Source organism: Camelina sativa, chromosome 12 (assembly GCF_000633955.1).
Source record: "Camelina sativa cultivar DH55 chromosome 12, Cs, whole genome shotgun sequence".
Taxonomy (NCBI): Eukaryota; Viridiplantae; Streptophyta; class Magnoliopsida; order Brassicales; family Brassicaceae; genus Camelina; species Camelina sativa.
Window position 1 is genome coordinate 18,615,444 of NC_025696.1, and position 15,337 is coordinate 18,630,780.

The 15,337-nt window shown below is 34.8% G+C and overlaps 1 protein-coding gene and 1 pseudogene across 1 annotated transcript; both read left to right on the top strand.

Annotated features, from left to right (window-relative positions):
• LOC104733635 lies at positions 2,099–2,932 on the top strand. Its single transcript, XM_010453205.1, has 2 exons — positions 2,099–2,624; positions 2,754–2,932. The coding sequence occupies exons 1-2, from the start codon at positions 2,099–2,101 to the stop codon at positions 2,930–2,932; spliced, it is 705 nt and encodes a 234-aa protein (XP_010451507.1).
• Positions 7,212–8,692, top strand: LOC104732121 (annotated as a pseudogene).

A 15,337-nucleotide genomic window follows, 5' to 3' on the forward strand; every position in this document is an offset into this window, starting at 1 on the left:
AATATTGGTTTCTCTTATCCCCATACGTACCTTCTTTCTTGTCTGCAGTGTTATCTTTAATATAAAAATTCAAATCATCGACTCTCGGACCTTCTTCTTCTAGAAGAAACAATTTGTTTCCTCTGTTGTCACCATTACTATCAAAGATTGGCTTGTCGTTTTCTTCAGACACGTCGAAGATTGGGTCATCGAAAACTGGTGCACCACTCAGAACTACAAAAGTGTTGTCGTTGTGGAGAACATTGTCGTCGAACACCACCATGTTGGCCTCGTCAACGTGGTACACTGGCAGACCAGAAATCTCCTTGAAAATATCTTCACTTTGAAGAAACAAACTATTGTTCATGAGAGGAGAATCACTAGCAAAACTCTTTTCAGGGTCGGCGTCGTGTACGTCACTGAAACAATCATCATCGTTTCCTGCACCAGCAACATATTAAAGTCTTCATCACAATTTCACATATCAGTCCGTCGATCTGATTGACAAAGGTGTTGTCATCTTCTTTAGTGTCGTTGGTGTTGTTAAGATCATTATCACATTCAACGTCAACAACACCGTTCTCTTCTTCCACATCAAAATTATTCTCGACTTTGTCTTCTAGTTGATTAGCAACACCGTCACCGTCTTCTAAGTTGCAAACATCATCGCCTTTGACATCATATGTTGGAGCTGCAAAATACACCGTAGGAGACAAATCATTGTCATCACGGTAGATATCATGAACGAGTTTATCGTTGCCTTGAAAGTGACAACAAGGCTCTTTGTAATCCACCAAACGTGTTTGTCGTTTCAAATTTTGCAAACGAGTATACACCAAACGTGTGCAGATAACTTCTGCTTAAGTTTATCCCAAGATTTAATAGGGTTTTTGCCATCTCTCTTGCGTGTGGTCTTCACTTGCTGCCACCATGATGCGGCATGTCCACGAAATTTTTTAACCACAAGCGAAACAAATCGATCATTTGAAACACTTTTGAAATTCAAAAATCTCTTCAACATCCAAAAGCCAATCTAGTAATAAATTACTAGAAAATCCACCATGAAACTCGGGAATATCAACCTTAAAATCCATTGTAAGGAAATCAAACCACCAGGAACGTGATGAATCTGATACCGATAGAGAGCGAAAGCTTAATTAACAGACAAGAACGCTAGATCTCTAGGAGAATTCGGATTCATGAACGGATTTTGCTTAGAACATTGTAACTTGGATAGGGTCGAGATCGGAAGTGACGTGGTTTTGCAGGACTTGAACACAAGGTCTTAGGATTGAGATTCCTCCTCTCTAGGGTTTACACAAAGCTCTCGTAAAACTTGTTTATTCAATAATCGATAATTAACTTTACAAAACAGTCTCACGTCTCCTTAAATAAGAAAACCTAAACAAAACCCTAACCTAAAGAACTAAGTAAACCGACAACTAATATTCGAATCCCATTTATGCATTCAGTCCATACAAAACAAATCAATCGAAAAGCAAAGAAAAAGAGACTCTAACGTGATGAACACCAGAGACGCATGCGTCTCGAAGTTGCGCTGCATCACCATGACAATCCAGCGCTTAAAAGAGATCTGTGAAAGATATCTCCTGACCTCTTATTCCTCATGGAGACAAAGAACCCTTTAGACTCGGTTCTCAAATCTCTCCATTGGATTGACTATCCGTCCCATCATCTGGTGCCTCCACACTCTCCTGCAGCAGAGGTTATGGCTTTATTCTGGAAAGCAAACATAGAATTGGAAATTATCTCTTCTAATCAACACTTTATAGATACTAAGATCAAGGCTAAGGGCAGACCCTTTTACTCAACTTTTCTCTACGGGAAACCAGACTGATCCAAAAAAAAGTACAAGTGTGGAATAGTCTCCAAGAAATTGCCTTATCAAGATCAGGTCCATGGTTCATCACCGAAAACTTCAACGACATCATTAGCAGTGATGAAAAAGTTGGAGGACCAACTAGACCAAGGATTCTATTCTGATCTACAATTTTTTATGTCCTCATGTGATCTGTATGACCTAAAACATTGTGGCAACTTCTTATCTTGGAGAGGAAAAAAGAACAACCATGTAGTCTGCTGCAGAATGGATCGCGCAATGGCAAACAATGACTGGATTATTGCATATCCCTCAGATCGTAGTGAATACCTTCGCTTTGAGGGATCTGATCACCGACCTTTGGTAACCTCTTTCGACCATGGAAAGAAAAAGAGAAAGGGGATTTTCAGATACGATATACGCCTTAAAGAAAAGCCTGAAGTTACAAAGTTGGTCAAGGAAGTTTGGACCTCTGATCCTGAAGCATCAGTGGATCACCGTCTACACCTATGCAGATCAGCTATCATCAAATGGAGTAAAACACAACTGCAAAATAGCCAAAAAGAAATATCTTTTCTCAGGGAACAATTGGAAGAGGCTATGTGTGATGATGGCTCAAATCAAAGCTTTATAGATGTGATTAATCAGAAACTGCTAAGAGCTTACATACAAGAAGAGGAGTTCTGGAAGCAACGTAGTCGACAGTTGTGGCTTGCTTTAGGACACAAAAACTCGGGCTACTTTCATGCTGAAACGAAAGGGATAAGAGCATTAAATACTATCTATATTATTGAGACACCTACAGGTTCCCCAGTGTACGAGAAAAAAAGAAATTTTCAAAGTTATTGCAGACTACTTTAAAGATATATTTACCTCTCAGGAAGGAGAGATAAATTCACTGGTTGAAAAAGCTCTGCCCCATGCATAACTGCAGAAATGAACAATAGCTTGATAGCCATGCCAACCCCAATGGAGATCAAAGATGGTTGTTTCTCGATCCATGATGATAAAGCCCCTGGTCATGACGGATTCTCTGCTAGTTTTTTTCAAACTAATTGGGAGATTGTTACTGATGAGACCATTGTCGAAGTTCAATCCTTCTTCATTACTTAAAAGTCTCTGGAGCTAAAAAGAGGTGCTTTATGGCGGTTAAAACCGATATGAGCAAAGCCTATGATCGACTGGAATGAGATTTTATCAAAGCAGCTCTAGAATGTATGGGTTTTAACCTGGATTCTATGGATTATGCAATGTGTCTCTACAGTCTCCTACTCTTTTCTACTTAATGGGCAAGCTAAAGGTTTAGTAGTTCCAGAAAAGGGTATCGGACAAGGGGACCATCTCTCACCCTATTTGTTCATTATTTGCATTGAGGTCCTATCTGGTTTATGCCTTACAACGCAAATCAAAGGAAACTTACCAGGTCTCAGGGTAGCAAAAGGGAGCCCCATGATTAACTGTCTTCTCTTTGCGAATGATAAGATGTTTTTTTTTTGTTGTTCAGACCAACAAAGCTGAGAACTTTGAAAGCTATCCTGAAAAAATATGAAGACACTTCAGGTCAAAAGATTAATCAGGTTAAATCATCTATTACATTTTCAAGGAAAACCCCTACTGAGATAAGAGAAAGAGACAAAAGAGTTTTGGAAATTCAAAAAGAGGGAGAACAAGGCAAATACCTTGGTCTCCCTAAACTCTTTGGTAGGAAGAAAAAGGATCTGTTTACATCTATTGTAGACCGTATCAAACAAAGAGCTCTGAGCTGGTCCTCAAGATTCCTCTCTACAGTTGGAAAACTCATTATGCTCAAATCAGTCTTAGCCGCTTTGCCTACATATACTATGTCTTGTTTTCACCTGTCAAACTCCCATTTTGTAAAAAAATTCAAACAGGTCTTACCAGATTCTGGTGGGACTCTAACACGGGGAAAAAGAAGATGAGTTGGATATCTTGGAGGAAAATGAAAAGGTCTTACAAATCAGGTGGATTTGGCTTTAGAGAAATCAAAACTTTTAACAAAGCTCTTCTAGCTAAGCTCTGCTGGCATTTGATCACCAAGCCATCCACTTTGTTTGCAAAAGTCTTTCTGGGCAAATATTGTCAAGGTGCCTCTCTCCTAGATTGCACGGTTCCAAACTCAGCATCTCACGGTTGGAGAAGTATTTGTATGGTTCGGGACCTCCTGAAACCTCACCTTGGCAAACAGATTGGCTCAGGTGAATCCATACCAATGTGGAGAACCCCTTGGTTGTTTGTGAATTCCCTTGTAGCCTCCATGGGACCTCCTACTGAAGCATCCCAACATTATGTAGTGGCTGATCTCATCCTGCCAGGAACCAAGGAATGGAATAAATAACTCATTAGAAACATTCTACCAGAATATGAACAAGAGATCCTAAGCCTGAATCCAAGTTTTACGGGAGCATCTAATGTATGGAGGTGGTTACCCTCGAGCGATGGCATGTACTCAGCCAAATCTGTCTACTTTGAAGCTCTTTAAGCAGAGGAGGAAGAGGAAAGCACCTTTCCCTGCACGAATCCAGAGTTGTTTAACTGGCTAAAACATATTTGGTCTACTAAATGCTCACCAAAAACAAAGTTGCGATTGTGGAAAGCGGGTCAAAACGCCTTACCAGTTGGGGAGAACCTCTTTCATCGCCATGTTAGCGAGTCAATGAAATGTCCTCATTGTGAAGCCGAGGAATCGACTCTACACCTCTTTTTCCAATGTCCTTTTGCAAAGAACATTTGGGAATTGGCTCCCTACAAGAAGCGCTTGAATTTGGAAGAAATATCATCTTTCCAAGAAGGATTAGGGGCGACTAACAAGCTCATCTGCTTACCCCTCTCAGGTGTGGGAAACGGTCCTTTATCCCACTGGCTCATCTGGGTGATATGGACTTCTTGGAATCAGCTGACCTTCAACAAGAAACACACCTCAGTAGAGGAAGCTCTGACAACAACCATCATCCGAGCCCGAGAGTGGCAGAACGCACAACCCCACCAAGCTAAATTCTTTCCCAGACCACACCCTACCTAGATCCCCCAAGCTCCTCTGAATTTTCTAACCTGCTTTACGGATGCCTCGTGGAAGGAAGACGGACAGGCGGGAATTGGTTGGATCTGCAAGAACCAACAAGATCGGACAATATTCGAAGACTCTGCCTCTCTACCAAAGGTTGTTTCACCGTTGGTGGCCGAAGCTAAGGCAACTCTCGCGGTTGTTAGAGTTGCAATCGCATCAGACACCAGGAATATACTCTTCGCTTTTGACTCTTTAACCCTAGTCAAAGTCCTTAATCAAAAGCTCCAGCATAAGGAACATCACAGGAATGCTCATGATATCCTATCTCTATCTTTAGTTTTGGATAGATGCTCTTTGCATTTTATCTCGCGATCTCACAATCGCCAAACTAATGCTTTGGCAAAGGGGGCTCTTTCCCTTCTTTGTACGCAAACTTAGTTCCTTTTAATGGATAACACTCTTTTCCCCCAAAAAAGAAGATGTGTGATGTCTAACTTCGAATAGAGCTTAAGAAGTATTTCTTGCAGGCCTTTTATAGGAAAACACAGTAAAGAAGCCTGATCATTACCATACTTTTACTAGTTCAGACTTCATAACTTGGAAACCTAATTAATCTCGTCGAGATCTATTGTCCTGGATCCTATTAAAATCAAACTTGTACATCAAGCTCTACGTTGATATTGAACAGTAATAACAAACAATTTCCAAGCAATCTATACAAAGTCCAAACAAAACTTTGATTACTATTTTTTATCACCTGCCCTGCCCACTAATACTTGTCCCCTGGATATTGGAATTTGTTCTTACGATTGTACAATTACTTGACGCATGTTTTACTTGATGCCGCATGCCTTACTTGTTGAGAAGGTAGGCTTGGGCTTCTCGTCTTTTTGCTTACATTGAACCCTCTCGTCTTGTCTTGTTTTCTTTTCTTTTTTTCCTTTTTCTTTTTCTTAACACAGATTGAACCCTAGCTCTTGTTCTCTTCCAATTTATTATTCTTTTCTTCTTCCAATTTTTTCTTGCCTTAATCTTCCCACGTGCAGAATTGGATAAAACAACTTCACTTTATGAAATAACATAGTCAATATGCATGAACATTCTATGCGCTTGATATTTTAAAATTGTTAGCTTATGCATTTTGCCACTTCAATCCTTTTCAAATTCATGTTTTTGCTTGATCATTGATGTGCTTGTAAGGTATATAGCATGCTTAACATGTGTTTTGAAAAATTATTGTGTTTCCAAATTCCAATTATGTACGCTTAATTATATCATAGTTCATGATTAAAGGTACTCATAGTTTTCGGGAAGTCATTCAATTCAAAGTCTGATAGTTGCATTAAATCGTGATTATATATATAAACTAATCAAGATGTTGTTCGAATATATATTTAAAAACTATCAAAGTTGGGGATTTAATACAACAATTACAAAGCTTTGGTCTCACAAGGTAACAGTTGTGGAACGCAACAGGAAAATTACCAGAACTGTGGTGTCACAAGATAGCAGCTGTAAACGCAACAGGTGAACTGAACACGGGAAGAATCAAGCTGGAAATGAAGATGATGAGCCTGTTCGTTTCGTCGCCGCAAGTACCTGCGGCTACGGCAGCCGCATGTGTTGTTGTTCGTTAGGTTGCCGCAGGTGCTTGCGGCAAGACGGCGAACGCTGATTCTAATTTTGGACGTCGATTAGTTGCGGCGATCAAAAAGGTTGCGTTTGCTGCAGTCGCTGCCGCTGCCGCAGCCGCCTGCGTCAACGAAACGAACACGCCCGATGTGGCGTGATTGTCTATTGAATTTTGTTAAGTGTACGTCCTTGAGTGGCGGCCAAGATACTTACGAATCAAGCAAAATATTGTGAGAATATTTGGCGTCTAGGTTTAGCACATGTAGCCATGTAGGTGATGCACACTATATATTGTTGGCTAAGTTAATGGTGAGTAAACAAAGAGTGAAAGCATAGTTGTTGTTGTACAGTGAGTTAGGTAGTTAGGAATTGCTCATAACGACTCGTGTTGACTCCATGTAAATCTAATTAAGTAATTTTGGGTTAGCTAGGTAGATTAGGAATTACTCATGACGTGTAAATCTCATCATTCATACAAATATTTTAGTTGTACCAGTCAAACCGATGATACAAAGATGACACACCATAGACACGTAGACAGGGGTGGATGATGTAAGTTTTTAAGTATGAGGACCTATATATATCCGATGAGATGAGATGAGATGAGTCCTCTGTGTACCACATCATCTACGGTTCAAATCCCTACATTTCCAATTCCATGCACATGGACATGGGATGTTTCACATAATTCCAAATAAAGATATAAAATTGTGAAAGGAAGATAAGGACCAGAGGGTGAAATTAGCCAAATCTTTACTATATAATTGATATAGACTCAACGTCCAAATCATAGAGAAAAATCCAAAAGAAAAGAAAGAAAATAATAATCGATGGAGGCGATGAAGGTTGAAACCATCAGTAAAGAAATCATAAAACCATCTTCCAAAACGCCAAATGATCTTCGAACTCTCCAACTCTCTATTTATGACCACATCCTCCCTCCCATTTACACCATAGCCTTTCTCTTCTACACCAAAGATGATTTGGTCTCTCGAGAACACACTTCACACATACTCAAGACTTCTCTATCCAAAACCTTGACCAAGTTCTACCCTCTTGCCGGAAGAATCAATGGAGTCACCGTAGACTGTAACGACGAAGGAGCTGTCTTTGTCGAAGCTGGTGTCAATGATTGTACTCTCTCTGGTGTTCTGAGATCTCCGGATTTCAAAGCTCTCCAACATTTGCTTCCTCTAGACATCGTCGAAAACCCGTACGAGGCTGCTGCTACGTGGCCTTTGCTGATAGTGAAAGCGACTTATTTCCAATGCGGAGGAGTGGCCATTGGAATATGCATCACTCACAAAATCGCGGACGCAGCCTCCATCTCCACGTTTGTTCGGTCTTGGGCAGCCACGGCTCGAGGAGAGGACGATGCTGTGACAGGAAATCCTGAATTTGCCGCAGCCAATTTCTATCCACCAGCTAATGAGGCCTTTAGGCTTCCAGTGGACGAACAAGCCAGCAAGAGAAGCAACATCACGAAGAGATTTGTGTTCCCTGCGTCTAAGTTGGAAGAGCTCAGGGAAAACGTTGCTAGTAAAGAAGCCTTAGATAGACCTACACGGGTGGAGAGTGTCACTGTGCTCCTTTGGAAATGCTTCGTCGCAGCTGCATCCTCAAAGAAATGTGATCACAAAGTGCTGATCCAGCTAGCTAACTTGCGCTCCAAGATACCTTCCCTTCAAGAAAGCCTGATTGGGAATGTCATGTTCTCTTCTGTAGTCTTGAGTATTGGTCAAGAAGAGGAAGTTAAAAATGAAGAGGCCCTTAGAGACTTACAGAACAAAAGGGAGGAGTTATGAATTGTGATCGAAGACGTGGAAAGGTCATCTGACTCATCTTCCGTGACCGGATCTAAGCTAGCACTTTTGATGCTCACTAAGTATTCGCAGTTGAGCTCTGAGACTCACGAACCCTATACCGTGAGTAGCTGGTGCAAGCTACCACTTTACGAGGCTAGCTTTGGATGGGGATGTCCAGTTTGGTTTGTACGAAATGTGGCTCCCGAGTTTGGTAACTTGGCCTGGCCATTCTGATGGATTCCAAGGACGGACAAGGGATTGAAGCGTTTGTCACCCTGCCTAAAGAGAACATGTTGTCATTCGAACAGAACCCAGATCTGCTTGCATTTGCTTCCCTGAATCCTAGTATCTTGGTTTAAATTATGTACTCTAACTTACTGTTTCCTGAATAAAGAGTTGATTCATTGTCTTCACGATGTGCTACAAGAAATGTAACCTATAAGAAAAATAACTTGAAGGTTTTATTAACATAATTTCTCTCGTGGCATAACGTAATGCAAATTACATACTAAACCCTAATAATTTATATTTAATTTATTGTACCATCAAAACCGAACCAAATTCAAACCAAACTATACCTGAAATATTTAGTTAGACTAAATTAAGATTAAACAGAATTATGTTAATTTGGTTCGGTATTATGGTTCTCTTGTGGAAAAGTCAAAATTGGTAACGCTTGCACAAAAGCGATAGAGATCTCCACAAAATGCGAGGAAAATAGAGGGAAGAAAAGAAGGAATGTAAACACGTGGCTCTGAGCTAGTTGAGCTTTAATTTGTGTAAGGCGTTACCAATTTTGAATTTTCCACAAAGAGTAAGCGTTACCAAGTCTGCATGTCAACATGGAACTGAGCTTTAATGTGCAGAACGACATACATTGTTTGTTATTTGTCACATGTCTTACGTACGCTCATCATTTGTTTTCACTGTCCCAAGTTCCACGTTCACATGCAAACTGATCCCCGAACAAGTGGCCTGGAGAGCTTAGAGATTTTCAAAGCCGGCTTTTGGGGCACATACCTCGCTCTCATATTTGATTAGTTTTCCACATTTGACTATACTGTACGTACGTGTCAAACTTTTCTTTCTTTCTCTACCGTATTTCAAAAATTCCAGCAAGGCTGAGGAAAATGTCTAGTGACTAGTGCATGTATCCTGAACCAGTGATTGGAAAAAAAACTAAGAAGCTTAAAAATGCACTTAACGACCTAATTAAAGGGATTATATATATGAACAAAGAGAATCCAAAAGTCTACTCAAACTGATGTCTATCAATTCAGCAAGTGCATAATAAATGACTTATATTATGGTTAAGAAAAGAGATTAAAATAAAGATAATGAGTCCTCATTTTACTTTAAAATTTTCTTTACATAGTAATTTTCTTATTAATAAATACATGTACTTTTCACATATATGAGAAAGTTATCGAATTTTTAATCAAACATATTATTTTTGTAAGATTCAATATTTTGTAGTTCATTGTGAACTTTATTGGCAAAAAAGTGCTGTGTTGTCCATAGTGCTTAGGATCGTGATGCATAATATATACATACTAGATTATGACCCGTGCTAGAGCACGGGTTGAAATCTATATTAACATATGCCCTTTTAGTTTTGTTTATTTAAAAAGTTATTAACAACCAACTTCTAAAATTTTTCCAAAACTAACATTACTACAGATTTTGTTTCCTAAATATTTTACATTTCATTCCAACTAAATAAATAATAGCAATCAATATGGAAATAGAAATTATCATATATTTACCCACACATTCTGTTGTGTTTTGAAGATATTTTATATCTGAATCCATCGCAAACAAAGAAAACAACAATTCGATTCCCATTTTGTTTTTCAAAACCTGTGAGCTTTGATTTTTAATCTAAGAAAAACTTTGATTGACATTTCTTTAAATATTAACATATATAAACCTAATAAAAACGTTAAAAATACTATATAATGTGGTTATATAGTAGTCAGTAGATACGTTATAAAGAAGACATGTTGGAATTAATAAAATATTATTAAATTTGTGTTAACACGGGTTAAATCCTCATTTAATTATCTATCAACACTACTAATATTAAATTTGACATAAAATCAAGTTACTTTAACTAAGATTGTGAAAAATAATTAAATCATTAGAAAAATATGACTTAATCACAACATATAAATTACTTATTATGTATTTAGATCCCTTATTTTTTGTTATAATAACTAAAAATCAAAATAGAATCTCAAACACTAAACAAAAAAAGAAACTAAATATAACAAACAAATGGTCAGGAAGTGTATTGCGGGTTAAAAAAAATAATATAAACAGTTATCTGCACAACAATCAGAAAATTTAGTTATTTCTCTATTTACAAAACATCCAATATTTAACAAATAGATAACATAAATATAAATTATAATAAAAATTATATGCACGCGGTGTACCGCGGGTTAAAATCTAGTTCTTTTTATTTCTATTATAATTTTAGAATAAAATACGATTCCGAAGATCACGATTAATGCTAGATTAGGACCTTAAAAACTTTTAAAATCAATCATAGAAATTATATTTTATTCTAAAATTATAATAAAAATAAAAGAAATTTCAATATTTGCTCTAGCACGGTCCTAATCTAGCATTAACGTTTAATTTTTAATTTCTGAATACGATCTCGAAGATCAAGATTAATCTTGTTAAATTAGCGAGATTTGATTCCTTTTTTATGATTGAGAGTATATTTTTATCTTTTTAATAACTTTTTTATTGATGTGGTTTATCAATAAGATCTGTGGAAAACAAATTGATAATATTGTGATTCTAGATATTTGGAACCATATACGTGATCTTCCAAAAATAAAGTTTGGAATATCCATAAACTATCAATTTGGAATAACCAGTTTAAAATTTTCGGTTACAATTAAGGTTTTATTTGTTACAATTAATATATGAATTAATTTATAATCTATAATATAAACTATTTGTAACCATTTATTAAAATTATAAAGTCTACCAAAACAATGTTATGTACTTCCGTTTTATTATATAAGAGATGTTCACCGCGACTTATCAGGTCAGTTACGACCCTTTTAATTCGTTTGTGGTGAATGGTGATCCGTAGGTTCTATTTCCAACATTTAAAGGTATGTTGTAAACGTAATGGTTATTACGTACAATATATTCAAGATTTGATCTACGCAAGTTCTTTGGATCGATGAGATATTTCACACACACATATATATTATTAAATCACATATGGTGTTATTAGGTGATACAATACAAGTGACCCTTTCTTTAACAAAAAAATATACAAGTGACCCTGTATGCTGTATGTATGTAGACAAATAATGAGCAAAAATGGCCATTTGCAGCTTAGCGAACTCATCTTCTACACATAGCCCGAAAACAACGCCAAAGAGAATGTAAGTTTTGGAGAGAACGACCTTCGTCAATTGGGCTCGACCTGGGCTGAGACCAAATCCTCAAGGGCTAATTTTTTTTTTTTAACAATTAGACCACAAAAGGCTGGTTTATTAGTCAAATCCCTACATTCGTAGAGAGTGGGACTCGATTTCTGGTGTAATTATACCTTGTACATTAAGGACTTACCATTGGCCACTGCACTATAGTCACTTTACTCGATTCGATGATTATGGTTTGGAAATAAAAAATACTATAACATTATTAATCTTCGAATTAGCTAGTAATATTGAATCTTTACATTCTAATCTTACTAATTCCATATTAATAATTTTAATAAACCTGAATTTGAATAAAATCTATACTATTAAAAGGGAAGCATTTTTAATAAGTAGACATAGGTTAAGAGATTATTACATGAAATGCCACTGAAAACAGAATAAGGATATATATAAATCATGTATCCAAACAGATTGATATTTAATAGGAGTCAAACAGATTGATATTAGTTGTATTAGCTGAACCGAAATTAAAAGATATAACCCTAAAAAATCGGGTGCAATTAAGATGGGTTCTAAATCGGTTTCCAAATAGATCACAGTCTAATAATAAAAATTACCTAACATTTATGAAAATTAAATTTATTACCATAAAAATCGGACACTTAAATTCAGAATTATATATATGTAAACATATTTAACTTGGTAATATATTTAGATATATTTCTGGAAACAACAATTTATTATATAAGGAATTGAATTGGTCAAACCTAATTTGATATTATAAATGACGTGGTTAATTAAAGAAAGTAAATATAGAATTATCAGAAATGGAAATAGATAACATTAGATTTTCAAATTTCTTTAAAAACTTAACAATATTTTTTATGAAAATAAAACAATAATTAATAATAAGAAAATAAATAATGTAACAACTAAAAAAGGAGTATGCTCTTTTATATTGATTTCAAACTGATTAATAAGAAGAAAATATTTAAATTATAGGTAATATATATATATATATATCCAAAAATTATTATTTTAAAACTTATGAAAGTTTTTAATGTTCTTAAATAACAGAGCTACTAAATTTAAATTTTGTCTAAAATCTATTTTTACAAAATTATTATATTTAATTAAAATAAATAACGATTAATAGTATAAATTAAAATCTATAATAAAATTTCATCGATTATGGTGTGAATTAATTGAAGATAATTGAAGTAATTAGTTATTTTGAGTTATGAAACAAATATTCAAACAAAATATAGGCGATATGATGGCGAATTTTGTGGAAACTATCAACGAACAATTACGAAATTTAAGCAATATATTTGGCAAACAATATTTTAATAATAAATGAAAAATCATAGACAGATACTGAACTTTTTCTATACCATTTTTCTATGTATAACGAAATTTTTTGTTTAAGCCTAGAATATATTTTTTCGTTTTTCAATTTTAATAGCACATAATTTTTTTGTTCTTTTTGCTAATTGAAGATCTAATTTGAGTTTTATATTCTTGATTTCAGCGTTCGAATAGAGCATGGAAATGGTTGTTTCTCCACCTTGTGTGTCACTGTTTCTTCAAACCAATGGTACTTTGATCTATTTATTCTTTAAATTTACTTAGTTTATTGACTTTGTAGATTTTATATTATGTTAAAGTTTGATCTTTCTTTTTTATGACACACCCTTGATTGAAAAATCATAAATATCGAGTTTTTATTAAATACTAATCAGGATATGGATAAGAGAAGGAAGAGCAGTTGGTAGAACATGGATCCTCAAATCAAGTAATCGAGCTAGATGGTATGAAGCATGACTACATCATTCTGGCTTTTTCATTTTGTTTAAAGGTTAGATTTTCAAATTTGTTTTAAAATTTAATCATATTTTTTTATGAAAATGAAACAATAATTAATAATAATAAAATGACTAATGAAACAACTATAAAAGGAATATGCTCTTTTATATTGATTTCAAACTGATTAAAAAGAATATATTTAAATTATAGGTAATATATATATCCGAAAATTATTGTTATGAAAATATTTTATTGTTCTTAAATAATAGAGCTACTAAATTCTAATTTTGTCTAAAATCTATTTTTATAAAAAATATTATATTTAATTAAAATAAATAACGAATAATAGTATAATTTAAAATCTTTAATAAAATTTCATCAATTATGGTTTGAATTAATTGTAGTAAAGGTTATTTTTAATGTATCATTAATTTGTGTGTTTTGTTTTTGAAGATTTGTTTTTGAGGATGGCAAACTTTGGTTTGATATTTTGGACTTGGGAATTAAACACATTAAGAAATTTATTGTTTGGTATTTAAATTAGCTAATAATTAGGGTGTGTTTATGAAGAGTTTTAGCCAAGGAGAATGTTGGATCACACAAGAAACAAGTACAAAACCATTTTACCAGGGAGTAGTACAATTAAGAGACTTTAATTGTGACGTGAAGACTATACTACTTGTGATTGATTTTATTGTGTTTAGACTTTTAAATGGGAAAACATGTAATCGTATTAAGGAGCAAGTGCATCCATCCACACATATTAAACTATTTGAAATAAACTTTTTGTATATCAATAATTTCATACCCAATATTTATGAAAATTATATTTAAGAAGTTTCCATAACCATTTCTATTAACAACAACATAACTATATGTTCAGAACCGTGCCATAGTTAGGAAAAAAGAAACATTCGCTTAGGGCATCAAATTTTGGAGAAAATATTAGGAGCATATATTATTTAGACTTTAGTCCTAATAAACTTATGTTTATATGAGACTTAATGGTTATGCTAAAATAATGTGTTAATAATATAGATAAATACGAAACAAATATTGGGCTTTGATATGGGCTTAATTAAGTGAGTAGAAAACAATTACTTCAACAATTAAGGTTTTTTAAAAAGTTAATAAATATTTAGGGTAAGCAAAGAAATATATATCCCTTTCTCCTCTTTTCTGAACAGAACTCAGTAAACAAAGTTTTCCTCTTGGCACAACTATGTATATGTTACAAGAAATCAAATATTACTTATGAAAACAACACCGCACGTACGTGCGGGTCCGTATCTAGGCACGTACGTGCATGTTTGAATCTCTTACATATTCTTTATTCGTTGGACTAAAATATACAATATCAAATAGTTAAATAAAAACTTAACATATAATGGGCATGACATATTTACTGTCCCAAAATAACATACCACATTTCTCTTACTATTTTTTTAATGTGATTATCTTTGTTGATAACAGAAACAAATCCAATCACTCTTTTGTCTAAACCGAATTAAAAACAAATCAAAATTGGTAGAATATGGATATTGAATGTGTCTAACATTTCTAAAAAATAATACATTTACAAACATAACTTCATATATATGTAATATATTATAAAGCAAACATAGTTTTTTAAATCAACCCCGCACGTACGTGCGGGTCCGAATCTAGTTACCTTTTAAAAAATTACAAATCGTAATTAACCTTACCATAACTTGTATAAGTGGTTTGTATTAGTGTTGTCGTTACTTATGGGAAAACACTTAGGTTCACTCCTAGGGTGAACCTTCTTGTTCACTTCCTCATTTTCAACCAATCAGAATCTTCTATACATTATTTT

Bases quoted from the DNA above. Each gene is read 5' to 3' on its own strand.
- LOC104733635 (XM_010453205.1), top strand. From the start codon at position 2,099: ATGGCAAACAATGACTGGATTATTGCATATCCCTCAGATCGTAGTGAA. The intron at 2,625-2,753 runs GTTCCCCAGTGT...GCATAACTGCAG, and splicing joins TATTATTGAGACACCTACAG to AAATGAACAATAGCTTGATA.